This window comes from Rasamsonia byssochlamydoides, assembly GCF_041956645.1.
Source record: "Rasamsonia byssochlamydoides strain NRRL 3658 unplaced genomic scaffold VTN77scaffold_4, whole genome shotgun sequence".
Lineage (NCBI taxonomy): Eukaryota > Fungi > Ascomycota > Eurotiomycetes > Eurotiales > Trichocomaceae > Rasamsonia > Rasamsonia byssochlamydoides.
The window spans coordinates 281,502-306,021 of NW_027192387.1; the positions used below are offsets into that span (position 1 = coordinate 281,502).

Sequence of the window (24,520 nt, forward strand, 5' to 3'; positions counted from 1 at the left end):
TGCGCCATAACTGAAGTACTGGGAAGGGAAAAAAATCCCTTGAGAGCCAGATAAATATCCAGAGTCAACCCGTATAGGAAGTAAAATAAACAGACTGGAAACTGAAGATCGTTCACCTGGTAGGACTCAGTGGCCGGTTGAATCCACCAGGACGGTTCATGTACTGCCGGTATACTGTCTTCTTCTCCTTCCGCACGCCATAGATGTTGTTGCCCGGAACCTTAGTGTTCTTTGTACTCCTGAACTTGGTGAAGCCCACCATCTTCCGCATAAGCGCGTCAATGTCTTCTGGATCCTCCTCAATATCCCTCATGTCGACATCTCTTTCAGCGTCATGATCTTTTGCCCGAGATGGATTCTTAGCGTCGGAGGTGCCGTTGGTTTGGCGGTCATTATCTGGCGGTCTAGTATCCCTTCTATCGTCTCTCCGATCTGCCTTGGGACCTCGAGGCGGAGGGGTTCGGGAACGATGGCGGGTTCCGTTACGGTCAGGGGAACGGGACCGTTCATATCTGTCAGATTTAGACGGATAACCTGGACAGGGTCAGTCACTCTGATGATACATAGTCGTACTCGTAAACATACCTCTCCGACCATGATACCGGTCTCTGCTGGTGCTTCTCTCCCGTTCCCTCGCTCCTCGCCCATCCCTTTCCCTGTCTCTCTTGCTGCCATCTCGATCTCGATCACGGTCCCAGTCATACCGGTCCCAGGATCGGCTCCGCTCCCTTCTTCGGTCATTCCTGTCCCGCGAGCGAGAGCGGTAGCGGCGGTCGTAACCCTTGCGGTACCCGTCTGGGTTCGTGCTCTCTCGTCGAGAGGGTCTGTCAGAGTCTGAATCCGGCTCCGGCGAACGAGAAGAGCGCGGTCTCTTGTCATTCATGTCCCACATCGTCGAACTGTCCATTCGGCGGGCACGTTTCGCGGGCGGCTCCTCCATTTTGCAGGTGTGGCAGGTGACACGACCGAAAGCTGGTTAAGAAAGTGTGGCGAAGGCCTGTGAGTTTGATTGAGCCCAATTCTGCCGGCAGAGGTGTCTTTGACTATTCTGAAATTCTACCTCATTTTTTCGCGGCTGGATGGGAGATGATATTTGACCGTGGTATAATTCTCGTTCTTGCGGCCGTTGCAAACAACAGTTTACTGATAGTAAAGGCTTGGCGCGAACCCTGCATGCTACGGTTGTCGCGTCGTGCCAGAGACGCACCGCGCCAAGTGCCTGCGAGCTCCATCAGTACGGAGTAGTGACAACGAAGATCCATCCTTGGAGATACTTATGACACAAATGATTAAAAAGACTTCTACCGAAGATCTCTTCATCTCTGTGAGTTTAGGTTATAAGTTTGCTTGCTCAACCGAAACCTGTGATATTGGTCAAAGCTTCAGGCAATATAAATAGCCATGCAAGTTGCTAATGATAGCACTTGAAGCATCGCATGGTGCTTCCATGATACTGTGTTTATTACTTCTGTGTTTTTACTTCAGTGCTCTGTTACCCCAGAACTCCTCTAGGCGTGGTAATGTGGTTCTAGAAGATCGTTAGATGATCTTCCAAGATTCCCTGGAATAATATATTATCGACCAAAAGTCTGACTCTAATTCTGATTTGACGTCAGTTCTAATGGCACTCTGGACATCACCATCAAAGTGAGCATAGCAACCTGAGGCCCTAAGCTACTGGAGCATCCTCGACATACCTATCTAACATCAGTTTCCGTCGCGTGCACGGAGTACAGGCTGCTGAGTACATGCCTTGCCGTCGTTCGATGACCACTAACAATCCTCCGTACACCGGTTTGATATGGGATTTTTCTCGATTCTGTTGGTATTCCCACTAACAGGGATATAACGATGGTACGGACTATTTGACTGTTGCCTGCTGAGGGCATCAATCTGAAATGCTGGGGTTGATGACCTGCCCTGTCAAATAATCTGTAAATTCTTAGCTATATTCAGTGGAACCAACGAATATTTTAGTACGGAGCAAGCATGGCTGTACTGTCTGACCGTATAGATCCGAGTAAGAAATAGTTCCTCATGATTAGTACTCCGTATGTTGAGTTTACGGAGTAGGTCCGAATCATACGATGCATTGGGGGCAGTGTCGATGCCTCCTAATAATATAGCACCAACTGATCAGCTCGTGCGGGAGGACCAACACCAACAAACAATGAGGACGATCTTTCTAAATTTAACGCCATTACCAATGAGGATAAATTAATATCCGACCATAGTTAGTATGTCACAGTAGCAAGTTCCAGTTTTGATAACTATCGCGGATGGTATTGTATCATATGTTTGATGCTCGTCACTGATAATAGTTGATAACTTGATATGCCTATCCATAAGCTACAGCAGATAAGTGCTGATCCTGACGCATTAAATTGGTGACACCCGAAACGCGGAGATCTTTCCAGTTCGTAACTAGTTGCTGTCATTGGCCCGAAACCAGAATTGTCTCCGTCTGACATGTGCTGGGGAAAAGAGTATAAACCTAGGTAACAATATTATGGGAATACGCCGTACATACGGAGTGCACATGCGGTGTCACTAGTACGGAGTACTGCTTACTCTGTACGGAGTACATTTTGATCAGTAATCATGGGGCCTCCGTACTCCCTGCCCTGTGCGGGGTACAGGGTACCTACGGAGCAGGAGGTTGGTGGTTTCCTACCGAGTGTTTCAGGCATTTTAAATAATTGACAATGCGGAATGGAAGAGAACTCATCCCTTGAGAGAATCAAAGGAGGTGCGTTATTATGCATATGTACTCCGTACTATGCATGATGTCGTCGGGGTAAATTACCTAACGGGAAGGATGGAAATGCCTCTGCGCACAAATCACACAAGCTAAATTACAACAAGCGCCATTTTTAGGAATCGGAAGAGGCACTGCACAGAGGAATTGTGGCTGCAGCCCCCAAATAGTGAGCTTGGCTAGAGGGCCAACGGGTCGTGATCAGGCGCTCCTGTTGGTTGCACATTGTGTCGTGCTGCTGGAAACCCTTCGCTCCGACGCTAGGCTTTTAGCTCGGCGCCCTAAAAAGCTTGTCACACTGGAATGCTGATCTTCAGCCGCATGTTTAGCCCCATTACCACCCAAGTTGGCCCAACGACTGGCGCACGGAAGTTTCACCATCATGCCATTTGTCGACAAATCTCACAACATGGCCAATGACAGGCGATCTGGCTGCCTGGCATGGGTAAATTTTTTGACACACAGACATCCAAGCTTTTACCAGCCCTAGACGAGGCAGCTTAGCGGCCCTGATCGCTCATTTCCACCATTCTTAGTGTTAGCCCTGTGCACGCTTTCCTTCCATTGTGCTGGGCCAGGGCCTAGACCATATCCAGTAAATATCCAGGTGCACCCGAAGCTGGAATCTGGAAAGAGGCACATGCCATCACCTCGGAACTTTCAGCAGCCGCAAGCAGTGCCTTCTTGAGGGCTCGATGAGGACAACATGTCATTGACACGCGCATAGAGTTCCTGACATGGGAGGGCGGAAGTCAAAGAGCCCGATGGCTTTGCTTGACAGGCCTGGAGCTCCGGGTGAATTTCTGGGACAGGGGACCCGAAACCAAATGAAATTAGGATTAGCTGAAAGCTGAGAGGCCAGTGACCCCCATCCATGATCGGCTAGGAGGGCCAACAGCTGTTGAAACTTCCCCCTTGGCTCGTCAAAATAATCCCGCAGGAAGACAGTTAACATGAGCCTCCGTCGGCTGAAGCTCCCAACCTTGGAAGTTCCCGTACCACGCTGTAATTCCGTGACAAGACAGTATCGGCGATACGCCCCACTGTTACTAGCGCCGTATTGAATGCCTCGTAGCGAATGGCTTCCGATTCACAGGCTCGCCTTCAAGCTCAGAGGCACAAAAAGACCTATGCCTGGGCAATTAGATACAATCGCTCAGAGCTGCTGCTGAGCTTGCTTCCTAAAGGGGGAAAAGAAGAAAGAGCAGGGCATAAGCTCCCTCACCTCTCCCGGAAAAAAAAATAAAATAAATGATTGGAGGTTGGAGCTAATCGCATCATGGCCTCAATTCTGCTCGGCCTCGCAAGGCATCTGGGCCGCCGCGCTTCGAGGAAGAAGTCCTCCATCGCGCTGGCACTCGTGGTGATTTTCTTTCTCATACCCCTTGTTCTCTACTTCCTGCTTGCCTATACCCTCGCCGGCGACCCTAGATTGGTGCCACACGCGATCCGAAACGCGCGGAATGTGCTTCTGATCACGGCGCACCCGGACGATGAGTGTCTCTTTTTCAGCCCGAGCATCCTCCATGCGTGGGGGAATCCGCACGTGAATCGCGCGATCTTGGTTCTTTCTTCGGGTCAGCAGCTACCTCCTTCCATCAGGACTATATAAACATTTCTTTTCTCTCAGCAGTTTGAATCATTTACTTTCCTTATAGATATCTCTATTTAATATAAAAGATTGAGCCACTCCATTCTTTGCAAAACAAAACTGATTTCAAAGGTTCTAGGCAACTATGACGGTCTCGGTGAAGAGAGGAAAGCCGAAGCCAAAGCCAGCTGTGCCACGCTTGGAATTGCCCCGGACCGATGTGTAGTCCTCAATCATCCTGACCTGCAAGACAATCCCAAGAAATGGTGGGATGAAGACGTCGTCAAGGATGTCCTTCAGAAGCATGTTCGCATGTGGAATATTGACTTGGTAAGTCAATCCAGAGAGTACAATACGTCATAGCGAGGAAATTTAATCGGCGCAACATGACAGATCATTACTTTCGATCAATACGGTATATCGGGCCATGTCAACCACAGGTCTGTCAGCAATGGCGTCCGGTAAGACATTTACCAATTGTCCTTGCAACTTGCCAAAAAGAAAAACAATGTAACTGACAGAACCATGCAGCAAATACTCCATCGAGAACAACCACCAGCCCCCAGCCTACGCCGTCCAGACCAAGTTCCTCCTTCGCAAATACTCCTCCCTCGCAGACCTGATCCCGACATCATTCCCTTTCTCGCTGCGGATCCTCGAGGCCCTGTTCCTGCCACCACCAGAGGGGTACTACAAGGCCGAATTGAGTCCCGCGGCTGGGGATAATAATAATAAACCCGCAGGGCCGCCTCCTCCCGGTGGCGACCGGTACGGTGACAAGGCCCTGCTCGTCAGCAACTGGGCGATGTACATGAAAGGCCGGGCGGCGTTCCGTCAGCATAATACGCAGTATTCCTGGGACAGGGTGCTGTATCTGGTCATGAGTCGGTATATGTGGTTTAATGATCTGAGAAGAATGTGATGAGCTAGCTTCATGTCTTGATTGAATGAACTATTTCATTAATGTTCCTTGCGTCTTGGTTATTATTATTGATATGACACGTCAAACGGAGATGTATGTATTCATGTATTAAGTACTAATGCCTTCCGAACCAGGCTATTTTAGTTCCTTTCGAAATTGGTACACTGTACAAGCCCGAAACCCTCAACCTGGGGGGTTAAGAATAAGAAATAATCGCGTAATACAAGAGTCGTCTCAAAAAGAAAAGCATCAATCGTAGGTATAGCCAATGGAAAAAAAAAAGAGAACATCGCTTGGAGAGCAAAATAAATGCTAAAAAAAAACACGCCCACCGGTTTCTATGCAACTTTCAATATTACTGAATTTGCATTATCCTTTCTAGGATTGATCCCAGAAGAGTAGTGGTGTCTTCGGAGGCGACAAGTCAGACAGACTGCCACCAGCGACCCGGTGACAAAGGACAGCACCACCAACAGGACCACCAGAGGTCCTTTTCTCGGGTGTCCAAGAAGATTAATCAGCAAAGCGTCGAAGCTGTGCCATGAGGATGAGCCCAGGTGACGGAATAAGGGCGTGTCAACATAACCATTCAACATGTGCATGCGAGGAAAGGAGGGTGGCCCGGCGAGGATGCGAAAGGGAGCGCGGTTGCGCTGAAGGGTGAAGATGGTACTGCATTCAAGTCAGTTGACGTCGATGTGGAGAAGGCGGATGAAACATACGATGCATAGTGACATCCAGTGCTAAACATTACTGTAACATAGGGAAGGAAAAACCAGGCTCGGTTGTATTTGGGGAGGTTGTCCACCAGGGCCCGGACGAAGGTATTGTTTGGGCTCGACAACATCATGCCAATGGAAAAGCCCGTGGGATGGGCTGCCGGCGCCACAAAGTCGAACCGTCTCAGCGGCCCGAGAGATCGTTTACATGAGAGGTCGAAATCAAGAACCGCACCTGTGCAGAATCAACATTTTGACATCAGCATTGCGTTCTCCATCGCCATTTGCCATCTCAACCGTCCAAGTTTTCCCCACCACCCGTAAGGTTCTTGTGGAGGCGGGAGGCAACTCAGTAACCTAGTGCGTTTGTCGAAACTCACCTCCATATTTCTGCAGCACCATGTATCGAAGCGCGTCAACCCGTTGTACTGGATAACGATAGTTGTCCCACATGTCCTTCAGATGAGGAAAGTTTTCTTGAATGAACGTATTGGCACTGGCGTCATCCCACAAGAAAAATTGCCACCCCTCATGATGGCGCAAGCAGTTCAATCGGGCTGCCACCCACTCCGCGCGCGGTGGTTTCGGGCCCAGATTGATGTGATGTAGAATGGGCGGGACAAGATCAGGATAATCGTCGCCCGCGGTCGTCTGGTTGGTTTCATAGGCGGCGAAGCTGAGATCGAAATGGTCGCGCTCTTGGGTGATCAGAGACTGAGCCGACGCATCCTTCCACCGAGCCGGGAGTGCCGCAAGATCATACAGCATTGCCCCAAGAGGAAGCCACCAGCGATGTAGAAGAAGGAGCAAGGCGCAAGCCAAGAGCAGGAACCTGGTCCGGAGAGAGGCCATCGTGTCCGCCTCCGGAAAAGAACCGGAGGGGAGGAGAAGGGGGGAAAATCGAGTAATCTGGCTAACAGCAGCAGAAGTGACAGCAAAATGCCTGCAATATTGTTATATATGGGTGCTCATGAGGAAGAGAAAACCAGGGTGCCTAACCTCACAACCGGTGGGGCCCGTTTAGAAGCTCTGGAAGGAGTATATGCGCTAGAATTCCGTATTGTGACGGTAATCCGAACAAGATCGGCCGTATCAGTACTGTCACGGGTTTGGTGGTGTTCTTGGTGTTACCTAAACACAGTTCCGCAGGGATCCGGGGAACCTGGGTAATTAATGACTCTGTCCCGAAGATACGAGATACGAGACACGGTCATCGTGTCGATCGTCCTCAGGCAGACACCGCAGTTATTGGCCCTCTGTCACCGGGAAGATTTTACCACCTCTCTTGTGTCGCCTGCAGCCTGCAAGGCTTATATAAGTACCCCGTAGTTAGTAATCTGTCTGTCGCTTTCGGAGGACTTGTTGCTCCGCTCCCACACACATGCGACCATGGTTGCTCATCATTGGACATCTCGTCTCTTGTTCACACTCTTGTCACACATCCCCTGATGAGGGTGGCAGGCCGTGTCGCAGCGCTTTTCTAGCCAATTTGTCCACCACTTAACCTCGTTTTGTTGTTTGGCCAGAACGTGTCAGGCCCTGGTGGCTCATTTACAGTTCCCGCGGTCGCGCTCGTGTGCCTTCCTAATCCAAACGGGTAAGTGCAAGCAAAGAAGGTTAGCCCGACCAGATGGCGTGATTTCACTGAAAGGCTTATCCATCGATGATCCTTGCCAATCGTGTCCAGCCAACGTCCGTGTTGTTACCCGGTATGGCAGGCGATCGCATGTGATCGCGCTCATCGTTCGTTACTAGGTTAGGTACCTACGGAGTACCAGCTAATATTATTAATGCTTGTTTCAACTTAAACCCATGGTGCAGAAAAAGCAGATAATCTCCATACGAGGATTCATCAGTTATTTGAGTCAAAGTTTCCCTTTCTTTCAACGTGTCATGGAGACAGACTGAGAAGTTCGGAAATGGAATCTCAACCCTGTCGCAAGTTCTCTTTTCATCGAGAGATGCACTCCGCAGCGCGACTTGTCCGTTGTGCACAGAATAGGTGCGATGAATCAAATTATGTTTGAAATTCTAGCATGACAATTACAATAAATACATATATTAAGAACCCATATGCTCTATACTTTGGACCAATCCTTACAAAGGCCAAAAAACGTGCGACAAAACTTCCCAAACTCCACTCGCAAGTTAAACGACTTCCACGATCCTTGCGCACGATGCAATAAACGCGCATCGGGATCGGTGATGGGCTTGGAGCCCATGTTGCCATATAAACCCCGACCGGGACTGCCTCTGATCGTCAGCTCTCCGTCTCCGATACTCGCCGAAGTCCCGAAATAGGCAGGACAAGAGGGAAAAAAAAGTCTTACCTGAATCCCGTGATGGGAAGAATCATAACATCATCCACTAGTTTACTCTTTCCGCCGTCGTGCAAGCCGGTGAGAGCGTTCCATCGCAATCCGGCACTCTCCTCTAACCAGCTCTGCGCTGATACGGTGAGAGCGTCCGGGCCCGTTAAAACAAGGGGATCTAATCGCTGGAGCTCCCGGAATGCGGAAGGGGACGACAGATTTCCTCCGTGGCGATTCGCCACCTCCTGCAGGCGAAACGACAGATTATCCATGAATCGCAAGAGCACAGGATGGCCAGGTGCTGAAGCCAGCGCCCATTGGGTTAGCTGAACGGGGTGCGTGTAGCCCATTCGCCAATACGAATCACTGTCTGGAGGACAATCGGCTTCGAGACCGAATATGGCCTTCACAGGGCCGGTGGAATTGTAGGATACACCCGTCTCAGGGTCATACCAAGGCATTAGGTCCGAGGGCACGATCCACGTCGCCGGCGACCGTAGTGGATAAGTGTCGACGTCTCCATACTGATGGTGGACATGAAATCAGTATCATCTGTGACAAGAAAAAGCGAAGAAAGCGTCGGGGAAAGTATCTAGGGAAAGAATCGATAGTAGACAGAGGCAAAAGGAGACTTACAATGCCACCGATGTAGTTAGCGACCATGATGCGGAAAACATCTGCCCGTTCGACATTTGCCGCCAGAGAGGAAAACTTCTCGATGAAACCAGGATCATACTCCTCCAGAAATTGCATCACACCGTCGTTGGTCCACAAAAAGTACGCCATAGGCACGTCGACAACGAATTCCAACCATTTCTCCACACTATCACATATCAACTCTGACCACGTGTCGATGTCGGTGTTCTTCCATGTTTGATGCACAATCAAGGGAATTTGAGAATGCGAGATAGTTCGGTGGGCAGTCGAGTTGGTGAGCTGAAAGGCCAGTTGGGCTGCTTCTACAATGTTTTCTGGAACCGGTTGCGACTCGGGTAGCCACTCGGGTGGTATATACCAGGCTAGTCAGTGCAGATAATTAGCGGAATGTGCCCCCAAAACGAGAGATTCAACGAAATGCGAAGGGCATGAGGTTCAATGGCGCTGTACACAGAGTATGGACAGCTCGATTCGCGGGATATTGTAGCACTCAGGACGCGCGTGATCACCTACCTCCACCGGTGCCATTGAACATACGTACATGTTTCCACAGCAAAGGATATTTTATCTGCAATTCGGAGACTTCGTCATCATGTTGGCTGTCCTCTTGACTGGATAGTATCGAAAGAGAAACCACACAGAATACGATCGAGAAGATTGCAAGGCGCTGCCAACGGCGTCGGAAGAGGGAGACGAAGGACATCGTTCGGGGAGGGGGAATTCAAGGAGAGTACTGCAGGCTCGGTGGCCCGACGGTGGTCGGACGGGACGCGATGCTGCGTTGGAATTTTTTTTCTGCTCAGTGACGACGGACCAGCATTCTATATTCCAGACATGCGACATGCTGTGCAGCCGCGAGTTGATCGCGAGCCGCATCAAGTCGAATCGACAGGGGAGGTCGTCCTAACTGGATATGGCTCGGCTAGCGCTCCTAAATAGTTAGGTACCCTTTAGAACCAAGTCGACTCGTGGCTTGTTTGAGGAGTTGTTGGCGATAAATGAATGACGAGCCAGTGGCGACGAGGCACGAACCCGGACTGGCTTCTCTCCAGCCCTCCACACAGAGACGGGCTGAGGCCGCGAGTCCCGCGACACACGCTGGGGATCGCCCTGGAACCTTGGGACAGTGGGGCTGTAACTGTTAGAGAGGAAGAGAACGCCGGGTAAGTGGCGGAAATTGGAGGCTAAGCCCACAGCTACCTCAGGCCGTCGGGGCCAAAGCTGTGGGCTGGGCTCAGCCCGTTTGGCAAAGCAGCACACGACATGCTTTTTCTCATCAGATCCGTCGTTATTTGTTGTATGGACACTTGTCATTCCATCATTCATTGCGCGTCTGTTATGGCCAAAGTCAAATGTGAACTGTATTCTGGCCGGTACGGATTGTGTGACCGCAGCGACTCACCGCCACGGAAATGCTCCGTACCTAGGTTTCCTGAGGCTGCACTACTGACCTAATTTAATTGCTAGTTTTGCAAAGAAGGAAAAGGGGAGAATCACAGAGCACTCTGGAAGGAGATAGCTCCATCTAAGACTTCTGCTTCCAAAGCGCTAGGCAGCAGAATGGACATTTTCTGCGGCATCTCGAACCCTTCAACGAATCAAGAAATAGCCAGAGCCAACTAGCGGAGGGACGCCGTTGATGTCCGTCGTGGGATGCATAGATCTACCTGTTTACTAACGATTAGTACAGAGTACTCAGCAAATCGCCATCAAGCTGTCATGATTCTTTAAGTTAGTACCTTGACTTAGTTGGCATTTCTCCTGTGGACTAACACCCTAACAAGTTAGGCACCTAATTCAGGGGGAGGTACCTGTTAGGCACACCGTGTAGATCTCGGAATGCACTGTGCTTGTCACATTATTACAGAGTATTTAACCTCGCGCGTGACTGCCTACCTTTGAGGGCAAATTCCAGGTTTTTTCTACGAGGAGGACTTCTGAGTGCTGACAGGAAAGAATAGTTAATGGTGACTGCACGCACACCCGAGCCTCAAGATTCGAGAAGCTGCAAGCCTATACGGAGTAAATGAGGCAGTGGATGATTTGGAGGAAAAGGCGACGTTGATGTCACATGGACTGACTCATTCCAGAAAGCCATTGAATGTGGAGTTTTAACTATTGCTAACTATCTAGGTATGAGGCATTGATGGAGCACATAAAATATTGGATCCTGTTCCTGGAGACTAGGGCTGCTCAGGGACTCGAGCGAATCTACAAGAGTACTCCGTGCGGAGTATATAATGCAACAAAAGTCCCGAGAAAATATACTCCGTAGGAGTAGTCAAGGATCGTCAAGGATCTCCCTGTCCCAAGTCTCTCAACACTCCGAGGGGGTCATGATGCTGCAAGCGTGAGAAGTCAAAAGTAGCCCACCTGATCCTAGTTAGGGTCTTGCTCAATATAATCGTCTTGATATTGACATCCTGACTTATATGCCGTAGCTTTCATGAACAGCAGCACCTGCCCACCCAGCTAAGTGTTGATTTCATCCTCTGAGCCATCTGGAGCGAGATCGCTTCATCATCGATACCGTTGTCGGAATCATATTCAATGACCAACAGACCGGGAGTCCTTCTCTGAAGACATTCGAGACGTTAGGTATATATACAGATGACCTCTGCGCTCGCCTTCGACCATTATGCCTTCATTATCGGATCACCTAAGGCGGTTTGATAAGCATACTCCGTATAAGGGCACAAGACTGTATTGCGAGATTGGGGCCACAAGGCCACGCAGCAGCATCATATAATGACGTCACACGTGATCAATCCAATGTGGCTTCTCCACTGGAGCAGCTGTAAAGAATAAACAGTTTTCTGGATGGATCTAGATCGAGGAACACAATGGTAATAATTTCTCGCATCTGTCAGTATACCTAATACAGAGCCTGACCAGTAGTACTTCTAAACCTAGAGAGGAGATTTCAACAACAGTTGGTCTGTACATCTGTGCAATTTTTTTTCTGCAGACCTGCTCATATTCCTTTCATAATAGCAAAGCAAATTTAAATTATTTTTTATAGTTTTGTTCAGTATTACTACTCCTTACCTACTACGCGGTATCGCCGCTATCGCTAAATGATGCTAACAGCCATACGGGCCGTCCCGCCGAACCCCTCCACCGAACGTCAGTCAACCTATCTCAACTCTTGAGAACTCGAGAAATCTTTTTCTCGCCGCAAACCTCATTTCTTCATTATTATTTCAACAACCTGCAAGACCTGCAGTGGTCACAGCAAAGAAAAAAATATATCCCATAAGCGAAAAAAAGAAAAGATGCCGTCCAAAAATAATCTTTCGCATCGGCGCACCCATAACTTGCTCTTGATATCGAAACTACTCAGTCTAAGAGATACTGCGTCACCGCTGACGCTGCTGTTGGATTCTTTGGAACAGCCGGCAAGACCGTTAATACGGGAGTATATCCGGCGGGCACGGGTATGGTTGATGAGCGCGTTCTTTTTTTTTCTAGTATTGCTTGGTGAATTTTTTTTTCACTGCATTACCTTGACTGTTGCTTCATACTTCCATCATTTGGTGGAAAAATGTTAATGATTTGTTGCTCGATTTGGAGTCGCGCAACTTACTGCTATTTTCTGGGACTTCGTCGGTCAGGATTTTCATATTCCACGCTAATTTCTGTACTAGATCTCAAAAGTTCATGTCACCTTTGTGTCGTTCGAAACTCTGAAGAGACCCGACGGAGTTGATGCTTTTATCCTTGCTCGACGGAAGAGATCGAGCGATGTGGTCAAGGAAGTGACTAGTGCATATTCTGTGCCGGAATCCGGTGGGGCACCACGCAGTAAGAGCTTCCTCACTATGTCGTAACCTATCTATCGTTTTTCTCTGAGTGCTGATAATAATGGACCAGGACGGCTCATCATCATTGATTCCATTAATTCCCTTCTTGATCGCCGTGGTCCCGATGGCCCCGTGCATCTGCCATTGTACTTGAGCTCGTTTCTTGCTCCAGCAAACCCCACGTCCACACCGGTGCAGACGTCCCTAGTGGTGACCTACCACCAGGATATCCCTAGCCTGTCAAATCAACGGCCTTATACTCCGTTGAACCTATCGCTTTTGACGTATCTTGCAACGACCATTTTTACTCTCCACTCGCTTTCTCATGTGCTCGCCCAGAAGGCTGCTCGTGACCGCAGTCTGGCCGAGCCAGTCTTCGGATTAGAAGAAGAACAGGAAGGGGTGATCCTCGGCAGACTCGACAGGATGAAAGGTCAAGAGAGCGCTGAAGGTATCGTCATTGAGATGGAACATCGGCGCAAAAGCGGACGAGGAGTTGTGGAGTGGTACGTTCTGCCGCCTGCATCTCACTATCACCCCAATGAAGCAAAGGAGGTGGTCACGCTACTGGATGACCATCCGTTGTATCGTCGACCGGAAGAACAGGACGAGGATGTCGCGGAGGAGGAGCCAGGGTCGACTTTCGAGTTGAAGCTCACAGAGCGTCAACGGCGAGAAAGGGAAGGTGTGGTGTTGCCGTATTTTGACGCACAGCATGGCGACGGCCCCGGAGAGGGAGGAAGGATTCTCTACGATATGGGAGAAGAAGACGACTTTGACGAGGAAGAAGATGAGATATGAATGTCCTGGCGGATCAAAGATAAGAATTCTCAGGAGCTGAATGCTTGCGCATCCGAGGTCTGGATGTCAAGTCTTAACAGCCCTTCCAGGTCATATGCCTACACGAGACTGCTTCTTTAAGGCTTGAGAACATACGATACTTCCAATAAGGTAAAGAATGCGTCGACTATGAATGGCCTTTTGAACCTGATGACGGATTACATCGGTCCTTTCCAGAAGGACCAAATACAACGAAGGATACCTTTCCCCAAAGTCTGATCGAGTACTGACAAGGAGGCCCAAGTTTCTCGGGACTCCATCCGCTATGCATACAAATCATCGATCAAAGTCATATGTCCATACGAAGGGGATATTGATTGGCATCAGGCATTGAACTAGAAGAAAAGCCACCAAACCAAAAGAAAAATGATGAACAAACCGACTCCAGCAACTGGTCCGTACTGGATTCACAGGTCAGCTTCCCACTGCTAATTGCTGAATTAAAGGAAGATCTACTAACCTGCTCTAGCAACAGCTCCCAGTTTATCCGCACTGCTGCCTTCTTGTACTTCCTGCTATCTTCCCGTAACCGCCCAGACATCTCACCCATCCGTTCAAGACTGTCTCCACGATATAAGAGGTCTTCGATGTTCTTGGTCATGACCTTTGTGACATCCCGAAGCTCATCGTTCAGCTTGTCTAAATTCTGGGCGGCACGAGTATTCTGGTATGTCTGCTTGGTGCGTTGAATGAAGGTGTCGAATTCGACAAATGCATAGGGTCGCAGGTTGGGGGAATGGTACTGTGCGGGGGAGTAGGTGGTGGTGAATTCGGTCGCGAGGTCGGCGAGGTAGGTGAATGCGAGTTTGCGGGGGTAGGAACGATCGCAGATACAGAGAAAACAGATGTCATCTTTGATGATGTAGCTTAATCACACGCTCAGTGACTGTAGACAATTGACAACTCTTCTCGAAGCGAGCGACTCACTGGAGATTGTATTGCCCAGACTCAATGCTAGCTTCTGGTGCTGAATTGCGACTCATGCGACGGAAAATCAGCTTGGCTTGCGACTTCACCTCTGAAAGCTCAGCTTCGGCCTAGGAAGAGTTAGTGACATGACATAGGAAGGATGGAGAAAGGTGCTATTCATCAGTGAATGCTGCCACACAAATTGATAAATAGCAATAGACCTACCTGCTCATCATCAACTGAGGCGGCCAGCATAAGGCCTTTCATCTAACATCAGCGACATCTTTCATCTTTCATCGTTCTCTGGAACCATGATCACGTACCATCTAGCCGCGCAATCTGCGTTGACCTGACCATTTTTGCACACACAACTCAGGAATTCTGGTGAGTTACGTCTAGAGCATTTGCTCCCAGCTTGTAGAATAATTCAATCAACGCTGACGGTGTAGATTGTTATTTGACCGCGGAGAGCTTACAGATCCAGTCCATTCAGCACTTCCCCCGGCACGGAGCTCCACCACGCGCTTCCTTCCAAAATGCCACCTAAACGCAAGGCGGTCGATGATGGCAGATCCCCAGGTCCGCCAGCCGGCGTCACCAGGTAAGAAGAAAAGATAACCCAACCCAAAGACAAAAAAGCAAATCGGAGCTTGCAATACAGCAAATTTGTCGACGGGCAGTGCAGGATACTGAGGATGCTTCAGATCTCTCCGCCCTCGTATTTCGCATTCAGCGGAGTCCAGTGATCCCGGCAAGTCCGCCAACGCGATGTCGTCGAAGCCCAAGCGGACTTCGGCGAGATCAGCAAAGAAGGATCCATGGGGTGAAGAGTTCCTCACGACGAACCCGAAGTCACCTCTGGTAAAAGTGGATCTTGTGGTATGCACGATTTTTTTTTTCTAACGGCGCATGTTTTAAGACAAGTGATTCGTCAGGGCTAACATAGCTGCATAGAAATTGTTCGCTAATCCTAAAGCATGGACATGCCTCGACGAGTCGGAGAAGAAAGAGATCCTCGCTCTTCTACCAGAGCATGTGCATCCAAATCCAGATCCAGATCCAGAAGATCCAAATGCTAAAATTCCACCTCTGCCGCAAGAGTTCTTACGCTATGACAACAATTGGCGGTACGGCGTGCGTCAGTTCCAGGTCGATCTAGAGGCCGGCCGCTATGACCCGGAATGGTTGCGCCAGGCGGCACAGGCGATGAAGGAACGAGCTGAAGGCAAATTTGACAAGTTCAAAGAGGAGGAGTTTGAGCAATTTTGGGGCCAAAAACAGAAGCTGGATTACCATCTGATTGCCGGTGAAAGCTCCAAGGTGAAGCTCGATACCCTCATCAAACATGGGGTCGTCAGGGTTGGAGACGTTTGGAAATATTCTCGTGTCTTTGGGAAAGAAAAGACTGGAAGAATCTTCGTGGAGAAGGAAGCCAAGGTAAGAATGGCTCATGCACACGATGTTGGATGGAGACGGAGAATCGCATCTAACTAACTTTGGCTGTCAGATCTTGGCCATTGATGGCTCAACCTTAACGTTTGCTGTTCCTGCTGGTCAGCGTGTCTTCTTATCTAATACATATGATACCATCCAAGGTAACAACATCCCGAAAAAGGAAGTGTCAAATGAGGATGTATCAAAGAATGAAACCGAAATGAGGTCGAAATCCGAAATCGAAACCAACGAAGGCGTCAAACCCAGCGCCAGCACGGAAGTTAACGGGCTTAACAATGAGGTCCAAGCTCCCGTCGACCGTGATGGTGATCATCGTGTCGTCGATCTGGAACCCAAGCCAGAAAACAAAGACGGCGTCGAGGTAGCTATACAAGAGTCTGTACCTGAAGCTTCATCCAATGCCTCGGTCCCTGAAATGAAGACGGAGGTGAAGAAACGTGGCCGTGGGAGACCACGTAAACGTAAAGCCTCCGACCAAGCTCCTGGAAACATAACGGTGGAGCCCGTTTCGACAGCTTCTTCCGAAGTTGCTCCCTCAGCGCTGGAGACCGTGACTAATCCGGTTTCCCATTCTAAAGATGAGGGAGACGTTCAAGTAGTGGAAGGCAATGCTCCTGAACCCAACAACGAACATTCTACTTCGTCTATTGTAGTGCCTTCTACTACACTTGAGCCCTCCGGTCCATATTCTACTTCTGCAGCTCCTCCACCTGAGAAAAAGCAAGAAGAAGGGGTAGTCCCCCGTGATATTATTCTTCCCAACGTGGCCGGGCCTGGTGCCCTGGCCAATAAGATCCTTGAAATTGATGGCCGCATCAAGGATCCACCGAACGGGAATGCCTGGAAGGAATTCCGCTGTTACCGGAATAACCAGGATATGGGCAGTCTCTGGGAAGTTAGACAGGCCTGGTACGTACGGGAGAAGAGATAATCATCTATCCGTGATTGTTGGGTAATGACTAGCGGCTCTCTCTTTTTCCCGTCGTCTCTCCAAGAAGAGCTATCTGTCTGGCATAGATACTTTCGAGATGTGATATGCTTCGATTCTATTATTAGATATTTGCATAATTATCATGACATTCAGAGCACCGTTCCTAGAGGTCAGAACTTCTCAAAACTAGTTGGCTAGATATCTTTCTTGTTGTGTTTAGATCATACATATCTTATCTTTACAGCTGGTGATTCGATTCGGAATGAGTAAGAGAGTTCGGGATGTTCATGAGATTCGCCCTCACGTCCTAGAGTCGCTGCACAACTCTCTGTCCTCCTTGTTCTCTACCAACGTACTCTGCTTGGGAGGACTCTGTCATGAAGCCAGCCATAAACTCAAATCCCTTTCACATCCCTTCCTCTCTTAAGGCTCGCGTGGAATCTTCGTTAGAAGTAATATCCACCGCGCAACTGGCCTGGATAAAATCCTCCAGCTCCTCACTGACTGTTTTCAGTTTCTCCTTGACGCTGGCGACCCCCTCTTGACCGATGATATGGCGCGAAGGCGGGTTCTCGTGACCGCCAATCGCCGTGATGGCATGCACTGTCTCTGCGGTCAGGGCTTCCAGGTGTGCGGCGCTCAGGGGAGGATACATCGAGACCACCTCTGGGGCCGAAAAAGGCAGGTAGCCGCCTGGCGGGGAATCCTGCCCATTAGCTATGTTGGTTGAGGAGGCGGCGCTGCCGCCGGAGTATCCTGGACTCGCAGCTTCAAGGTCCGCTTGTGGCAAGCGGGATAGAAGACCGTTCAGGATATTGCGAAAGAGAGGAGCATGATTGGTAGAAGGGGAGTATGCTGGGAGGATCGGAGGCACGCTGGTTATCAGGTTCGTAAGGATGCGGATCTCGATGCTGCACTGAAGGATAGACACTTTGATATTGAACGGTGCGATTTCGTATGCGATGCTCTGATAATGCAAGGTTTCGCTGTCAGCAAATGCCAGAACCGATCCATGCAGGCGGCGATAAACATACATCACAATACCCTTCCAATGCCCACTCCGACGCGCAGTATACTCCGAGTCCAGGCGTACCAATATGCGCAGCTGCTCCCAGTCAGCGACTTGTACTGTACCTCCTTCCCAGCAATAGACCAGCCTTACTTATGCCCGAGAGAACCAGAATATGCCCTGACTTTCGCTTCCGCATATGAGGAAGAGCCGATTTAATGATGTTCACGGGACCAAAGTAATTTGTCTCGAATTGGTCCCGAACGAGGTTTAAGGTCGTCCGAGACGCAGCCAGCTCTTCGACGGTTCCTACGATGGCTTCACAGATCCTGTCAGCAGAGGAAATCTACATGATGCTGTATTTCTATTGCGATGCTTTACCTTGGCTTGTACAGCAAACGAGAATGTCTATCTTGCCAAACGTCTCGACAGCCTCTGCAACAGCAGCCTGACACTCCCCCATCTTCCTGCATCGTTCAGTGTAAGCAATGGCTTCGCATCTAACCCAGGGGAAAGCCCATGCCCGCACCTGATGTCCAACATGACCGGTCGAAATCGAGCCTTCCAGTCGTCCTCATTCCTCTCCACCTCCGCCAGAAAGGCCTGGAATTGGTTGCGACGATTCTCATCTCGCAGAAGATTCGACGGGACCAATCCGCTCACCACGCAGTCCCCATGCGCAAGAAGCTGGCGCGCCAGCGAGAGCCCGATGGGAGAGTCTCCGGATGAAATCAGCCATACTCGAGGCTCCGAGTGGGAGGGGAAATGTGACCGGGGGGAGCTGGGGGAAGGTCCGCTATCCGTCATGGGTAGCAGAGCGTGACGGGCGTTCCTGGCACGCCCATTGCCCTGGTTGCAGCTGCGCTTCCCTTCTCACGAGCCTGAGCCTGAGCCTTGCGCGACCCACGCGCTTAATTAATGTGCGTCGAGACCGTCACAATTGTAGCTGTCTGAGGGGCGGGGTTGGAGGGGTGAATGTCAAAGGCGATAAAGAGCGCGGGCCACGGAGGAACCCCGGCAAGTTCTAGGCTCTAGCGTCCTATAGCGCCGGCCGAGGCGCCCAACTGCGCCAGAGTTATCTGGAACGTGTTGTCTTTGTCTTTTTTCCCTCTCCCTCCTCCATCATCGACAAATTTCGCTTGGGACAGTGGAAGATGCCTGAGCAAAGGCAGCGCAGACAGGAGCCGGAGCAGAACGTGAGTCGCTGAGCGTACTGTCCTTGTTTGTATGGGTCTGATTGACTGACTTCTATCTCTTCATCTGCAGTCCGGCTTCAAAGCCGCCATTCAGGGTCTGGCGATTTTCTTCCTGACCCAGTTCCTGATCAACCAGTTTTTTGGGAAGAACCAGGGCGCAGGAACGCCAGGACAGCCCGGCAGTATTCCTGCCTATATAGATCGACCAGCTCGCAGTGAGATCTCAAACTGGAGCCCAATTCCGGAGCTGATTGCGCCAATATGGCCGACCAACAGCTCCCTGGACATCAGCATCTACGTCTCGCCGTCGGTTGTAATGCCTCCACTAAGCTCAGTTCCCAAGAGTTCGTTGGTGCTGGAGGAGAAGAATTTTCCAATGGGTAATTACAGCGAGAGCAGGGAAGTCGTGACTTCCTTCAAGGTTCCCAAGGAAGTGCAGCAGAACGGAACCCTCTGGGCGCACTTCTATGTGGCCCTGAGCGGTCACCAGCTTGACCCAGCTGCAAAGGACTACAATCCCGGGACGGCCGTTCATTTCCTTCGTCCGCTGAACCAGTACCTGCCGAAGAAAAAGGCGAAGAAGCTGAAGAACCTCCTTTCCGGTACCAACGAGACAGAGGAAGTGGTTGATGATACCCCGGATGTTCAGATCGTTTCGTACTATCACCCGAATTTCACGGTCTCTGTCATTCCCGACTCTGGAATCCAGAAGTTCAAGATGATGCATCCTGCCGTCCGGCAATACGTGCAGCTGGAAAGCACCGGCGCTCGCGATATCACGGGTCAGAATGGCTGGTACTATCCCATTGTGTTCCTGAACACTTTCTGGCAACTCAAGAGTCACATGACGGAGCTGAACTCGACTGTCGAGACGTTGCCTATTCGCATCACTCTCAACAATCAGCGCAATTGGAAGTTCAGTATTCTGGCTAGCTTAGACGAAGGAGTGAAGCAAAGTGCTCGACAGGCCGCCACCGGAGGTCCTATGCCCGCGGGAGGTGATGGTAGTGAATTTGAGATGCTCAAAGAGATCCTCTTGGATACCAACGTCTACCTGCTTGCTACCACTGGTATCGTCAGTGTTCTGCACATGATTTTCGAGACCCTCGCCTTCAAGAATGATATCGTGAGTAATCCCTGCCGCCTTCCTTTGGATGTCTTTACTGATTTTGTGATAGTCTCACTGGCGCAAGAAGAAAGACGTGGTCGGGACCTCGGTCCGGACCATCCTCGCCAATGTCTTGATGCAGACGATTATCTTCTTATACCTGCTCGACAACAGTGAGGGCACGTCTTGGATGATTCTTGCCAGCCAGGGTTTTGGCATCCTCGTGGAAGCTTGGAAGATCACTAAGACAGTCAATGTGCGATTCAGACCTCCTCCGCAGAACTCGTTCTTCTCCTTCCTCCCGTACGTCATCGTCTTTGAGGACAAGCACAAGCTCAGCGAGACCGAACGGAAGACAAAGGAGTATGATGAGATTGCGTTCAAGTGGCTTTATATCTGCGCTGTTCCTTTGTTGGCGGCCTACGCTGTCTATAGCCTGATCTATCAAAACCACAAGTCGTGGTATTCCTACATCATCGAGACTCTGGTTGGGAGTGTCTACGCTTATGGGTTCTTGATGATGGTGCCGAGTCTCTACATCAACTATCGGTTGAAGGTTGGTTTCCCTTGGAGTCCCGCAAGTTTTTTTTTCCCCCTTTTTTTTCTCCCCTTATGCTGACTTTGATTTTCCCAGTCGGTTGCCCATATGCCTGCCAAAGCGCTAATGTACAAATTCCTCAACACGTTCATCGACGATCTCTTTGCTTTCACCGTCAAGATGCCTTGGTTGCATCGCCTTGCGACGTTGCGAGACGACGTCATTTTCTTCATCTGGCTATACCAGAGCTGGAAATACAAGGTCGACTACAAGCGTGTCAACGAGTTTGGCCAAGGCGGGGAGAGTGACGATGAGGAGGCGGAAGAGGAGGTCGTCTCTAACCAGGTGGAGGCCGAGAAGGCGACTGGTCGCGCTGTTGAAGTTTCCGAGAAGGAACCTCAGGGATCAGCGACTCGGAAGAGGAAGTAGAAGTCTAGTTCTTCGAAGGTCTGCGTTGATGGATGCGAAAGATCATGCTGTCCGCCTTCTGTTTACGGTACAATTTGACCTCCATCTTACTAATTATGTCTAGTTATGGTTTAAACTACTTAGACTAGTATGGCAGGAATTCTAGGTTGCATTTATGTAGAAATTGAAAATTATCTCGCTACGAACCCTGTGCCTTAAAACTGCAGAAGCTTGTACGGAGTAGTAGTAGAACGAAGAAATGCGCGCTAGCACCTCTAGGTCATGATAGAGCGGAGTGCCTCCAAACAGCCAGCCACGCCATTGAACAAAGTAAAATCTATTATGGGGAACGAAGAGACATATACATTCCCCTACAAAATTTGGAACTACTTCCAGCCTTTTTGTACTTATCGTGAGGGTGGGTTGAGTTGTGGAGCAGTTAGCTTTGGATAGCAAAGCAACCATGCGTTCTTATTGGCTGACTGGCTCTGACACCTCGCGACGCGTTCAACCTAATCATCGATTGATTTGATAGTTCTTCCTTCCTGGGTACTTTGACAGCCATCGTTCTAAAGCAATACTCTTTTATAAGTTTTCATAGAACGATATGATCTGACGATTTTATATCATCGGTCCTTAAGTCGCATGGGTTCAGATATTGCATGTTTTGAATTGCGTAGCCCAAGATAATCCTCTCCAGGAACTATGTCTTCCGATGCAGATTCAGGTTAGCGGCCTACCCCAATTCGAAGCAACTCCAGACACGAAAGATACTGATCAGTGTAGGTGGTAGCGGTGACGGTGAGGATCGTTTGAAGAGTTTGCGCAATGCAGTGGACCATTTGGAAGCTGGTATTTACAGCCTCATTATATGCCCCAGCCTAAGGTGTGATTGTATGTAGCTCATGTTTTATCGCCCAGTCGCATTTGTACCACCCAAGCAAAGACATACAAACGTGTCCGAGCTGGCCAGGACTATCGCGTCCGACGCGTATGAGAGCGGGATTCCAACAGACACCTTGGAACGGCTGATTGATATCATCACAAAGCCAAATCATCTGGATCAGGGGACCATTACGACTCTGATCAAAAATTTGTACGCCCTGGAGAAGATCCCGTCTAGCATTGTCACGAAAGTCGTTTGCTGTCTCGGCCCGAGTAAGGGTAAGCCATCTCCGGCAACGCAGGCATTGCTGCTACGATGGCTACTTCTGGTTTACGAGTTTCTGGAGGACCAGTCTCACTTGTCCAAGCTATATGCGGTGCTTTTCAACTATTTGGACATGATCAGTTTGCGCCGTCCTCTCTGCCACCTACTCTCTTTAATCACGAGGCGAAGGCATGTGAAACCGTTCCGAATCCAGGCCCTGATGGAGCTCCTTCGCAATGTCGGCGATGACGAAAGAGAGCTCATGGGCTTCCTCCGGGTGTTCAAGAATTACTACCCGGACATTATTGTTGGTGACGTCGGACGCTCCCGGAAAGCGTCGTTCTTCTTCAAGCACCCGGACCCCGAATGGTCTGCCCACCTAAAGCACCTTCAGGATCGAAACCGAGAGAGGGCCAGGTCCATGACAACCTCGACATTCCAGGTCGTGCGTCGCGGTGGGGTGAAAAGGAGCAAAGTCGAATCCGTCATCCCAGATGTCCAGACGTCACGAGTTCAGCCGAGCCATACCTCCTTGGAGGAATTACGAAATGTGACCGACTTTGTGGAAAATCTGGAGAAGATTGAGTTACCCAATCAGATGATATCGGCATTGGGAGACCGTCTGGCCCAGAAATACATGCTCCTGGTCGGGCCTAAAATCGCGAAGCTCCGACTAGAAGATTGGTTGGAGACTTTTTTAAAAGATGAGTTCGAACGTGCTAATCTGACCGAGTCTGATGAGCCCGAAGCTCTTGGTTATGTACTCAGTGTTGCTACCGAGTATGTCCGTTCCACAAAGGTAGATCTTATAGCCTGGAGATTTTTTTTTTACCCCCTCTTCACGTCTTGCTGACAACCGCGCAGCAACTGCCTGGTGCAATACAATCGTTTCTCAAGGCCTATCTCCATTCGTGGAATGGAAGAGACAACAGAAGCCAGATTCTCAGCCTTCTGGAGTTCTTGCCGAAGGGTCCATATGATGACCTTCGAAGAGAATTTCTCGAGCCACTGGAGAATGCAATTTTAGACCATACTCCTTCTTCAAGGACCGCTCTTCTTGATTTCTACTCTTCCCTGATTCGACAATGGGGAGTCTCGCTCAGGACAGAGGAATCTGCCCCCGCTGCAGCTGGCTTCACGCCTTTGATATCCCTTATCACACATGCAGAGTTACTTTCCTTGTCGGTATTAGAGATTCCCTTTACCGCAGACGATCGTGATGCCAAACCGTCGAAACCGATTTCCACGTCCATTCTCCAATTGTACACCGCTCTTGCCGAGCTCTATTCGCACGCAGCCGAGAATGGGAACATCCGCCTTACTATCCCGCTAGCTCCGACCGTCTACAGTCTTGCCTTTACATCGAGTCTCGCCCAAATCTCTATCCTCTGCGCTGTTCTCGCGAGCTATAAATCGTCGTTCGAGGCGTCACTGACTTCTCAAACTTTGCAGTCTCCGAGACCTGGCGGAGCTCTCTATCCCACTCAGATGGTGGGAAAATTTAACGGCTACATCATGGATCTCTGTAATCTGCTCTGGCGCAACCGTGGTCTAAACTCCGAGGACCCGAACGCGCTTGGTTGTATGATTCCCGCTCCGACAATATCTGCCCTGACTGAGTACATCAACGATTCCAACGAGACGATGCGGCGTCGCAAGCGCCCCGAAGGGCCGGCGTTTCACTACACTCTCCAGACCATGTTCTCTTTGAGCCATCACATCGCGCTTGCGGATCATTCTGCGGCTTGCTTTGCTGATTTCGAAGACAAGCATCTGACTGAAGAAGGCCAAGCACGGATGAAGAGACCTGTCACGCAAAAGGCCCTGACTGCGCTGGAGAAAGAAGGCGGAGTGAAAGTCAGTTGGCAAGAGTATCGGTTGAAGATGCTGGACTGGTTTGATGACAGGGGCAGCCAGGGGATCAGTAAATTGATGAGAAGTACTATGAAAGCATTACGCAAGGAAACATAATGAGACAGACGCATGCATACGCTGAGCGACTTCTTGCTCTTTTCCAGCTGAGCGCTGGAATAAATTCATATTGATCGGATCAGTAATTCAAAACGCCGCCTATAGTCCCACAATATACATATGTCAGATGAGTGGTATCCCCAGAAACGCCGTTGTAAATGCCCATGCCATGTATATTACATATATGTATGTCAGTGATACAAGAATTCTGTCGCTGCGGCCTGATCAAATCCAGCTGTAACG

At 49.8% G+C, this 24,520-nt stretch overlaps 11 protein-coding genes across 11 annotated transcripts; 5 read left to right on the forward strand and 6 right to left on the reverse strand.

The window, feature by feature from the left end:
- Positions 1 to 112: 112 nt before the first annotated feature.
- VTN77DRAFT_5444 (uncharacterized protein) lies at positions 113 to 940 on the reverse strand (the record flags this gene model as incomplete). Its single annotated transcript, XM_069421614.1, has 2 exons — positions 113 to 534; positions 586 to 940. The coding sequence occupies 2 exons, from the start codon at positions 938 to 940 to the stop codon at positions 113 to 115; spliced, it is 777 nt and encodes a 258-aa protein (XP_069281599.1).
- Positions 941 to 4,037: 3,097 nt separating this feature from the next.
- Positions 4,038 to 5,271, forward strand: VTN77DRAFT_5445 (uncharacterized protein; the record flags this gene model as incomplete). Its single annotated transcript, XM_069421615.1, has 4 exons — positions 4,038 to 4,335; positions 4,489 to 4,679; positions 4,743 to 4,810; positions 4,881 to 5,271. 4 exons carry the CDS (start codon positions 4,038 to 4,040, stop codon positions 5,269 to 5,271), a joined length of 948 nt encoding a protein of 315 aa, XP_069281600.1.
- Positions 5,272 to 5,609: 338 nt separating this feature from the next.
- VTN77DRAFT_5446 (uncharacterized protein) lies at positions 5,610 to 6,758 on the reverse strand (the record flags this gene model as incomplete). Its single annotated transcript, XM_069421616.1, has 3 exons — positions 5,610 to 5,943; positions 5,994 to 6,225; positions 6,371 to 6,758. 3 exons carry the CDS (start codon positions 6,756 to 6,758, stop codon positions 5,610 to 5,612), a joined length of 954 nt encoding a protein of 317 aa, XP_069281601.1.
- A 1,310-nt stretch (positions 6,759 to 8,068) lies between these two features.
- Positions 8,069 to 9,662, reverse strand: VTN77DRAFT_5447 (uncharacterized protein; the record flags this gene model as incomplete). Its single annotated transcript, XM_069421617.1, has 4 exons — positions 8,069 to 8,237; positions 8,321 to 8,826; positions 8,939 to 9,321; positions 9,473 to 9,662. 4 exons carry the CDS (start codon positions 9,660 to 9,662, stop codon positions 8,069 to 8,071), a joined length of 1,248 nt encoding a protein of 415 aa, XP_069281602.1.
- A 236-nt stretch (positions 9,663 to 9,898) lies between these two features.
- On the reverse strand, positions 9,899 to 10,224 carry VTN77DRAFT_5448 (uncharacterized protein; the record flags this gene model as incomplete). The annotated part of the gene is made up of 2 exons (XM_069421618.1): positions 9,899 to 10,091; positions 10,160 to 10,224. The coding sequence occupies 2 exons, from the start codon at positions 10,222 to 10,224 to the stop codon at positions 9,899 to 9,901; spliced, it is 258 nt and encodes an 85-aa protein (XP_069281603.1).
- Positions 10,225 to 12,234: 2,010 nt separating this feature from the next.
- VTN77DRAFT_5449 (uncharacterized protein) lies at positions 12,235 to 13,563 on the forward strand (the record flags this gene model as incomplete). The annotated part of the gene is made up of 3 exons (XM_069421619.1): positions 12,235 to 12,396; positions 12,607 to 12,763; positions 12,833 to 13,563. The coding sequence occupies 3 exons, from the start codon at positions 12,235 to 12,237 to the stop codon at positions 13,561 to 13,563; spliced, it is 1,050 nt and encodes a 349-aa protein (XP_069281604.1).
- Positions 13,564 to 13,937: 374 nt separating this feature from the next.
- VTN77DRAFT_5450 (uncharacterized protein) lies at positions 13,938 to 14,868 on the reverse strand (the record flags this gene model as incomplete). Its single annotated transcript, XM_069421621.1, has 5 exons — positions 13,938 to 14,003; positions 14,063 to 14,468; positions 14,530 to 14,639; positions 14,737 to 14,771; positions 14,835 to 14,868. 5 exons carry the CDS (start codon positions 14,866 to 14,868, stop codon positions 13,938 to 13,940), a joined length of 651 nt encoding a protein of 216 aa, XP_069281605.1.
- Positions 14,869 to 15,279: 411 nt separating this feature from the next.
- On the forward strand, positions 15,280 to 16,897 carry VTN77DRAFT_5451 (uncharacterized protein; the record flags this gene model as incomplete). The annotated part of the gene is made up of 3 exons (XM_069421622.1): positions 15,280 to 15,390; positions 15,466 to 15,948; positions 16,019 to 16,897. 3 exons carry the CDS (start codon positions 15,280 to 15,282, stop codon positions 16,895 to 16,897), a joined length of 1,473 nt encoding a protein of 490 aa, XP_069281606.1.
- A 406-nt stretch (positions 16,898 to 17,303) lies between these two features.
- Positions 17,304 to 18,713, reverse strand: VTN77DRAFT_5452 (uncharacterized protein; the record flags this gene model as incomplete). The annotated part of the gene is made up of 5 exons (XM_069421623.1): positions 17,304 to 17,864; positions 17,932 to 18,002; positions 18,060 to 18,224; positions 18,288 to 18,373; positions 18,436 to 18,713. The coding sequence occupies 5 exons, from the start codon at positions 18,711 to 18,713 to the stop codon at positions 17,304 to 17,306; spliced, it is 1,161 nt and encodes a 386-aa protein (XP_069281607.1).
- A 347-nt stretch (positions 18,714 to 19,060) lies between these two features.
- VTN77DRAFT_5453 (uncharacterized protein) lies at positions 19,061 to 21,177 on the forward strand (the record flags this gene model as incomplete). The annotated part of the gene is made up of 4 exons (XM_069421624.1): positions 19,061 to 19,102; positions 19,173 to 20,228; positions 20,281 to 20,766; positions 20,845 to 21,177. 4 exons carry the CDS (start codon positions 19,061 to 19,063, stop codon positions 21,175 to 21,177), a joined length of 1,917 nt encoding a protein of 638 aa, XP_069281608.1.
- A 684-nt stretch (positions 21,178 to 21,861) lies between these two features.
- Positions 21,862 to 24,277, forward strand: VTN77DRAFT_5454 (uncharacterized protein; the record flags this gene model as incomplete). Its single annotated transcript, XM_069421625.1, has 4 exons — positions 21,862 to 21,883; positions 21,943 to 22,008; positions 22,078 to 23,105; positions 23,171 to 24,277. 4 exons carry the CDS (start codon positions 21,862 to 21,864, stop codon positions 24,275 to 24,277), a joined length of 2,223 nt encoding a protein of 740 aa, XP_069281609.1.
- Positions 24,278 to 24,520: the final 243 nt, after the last annotated feature.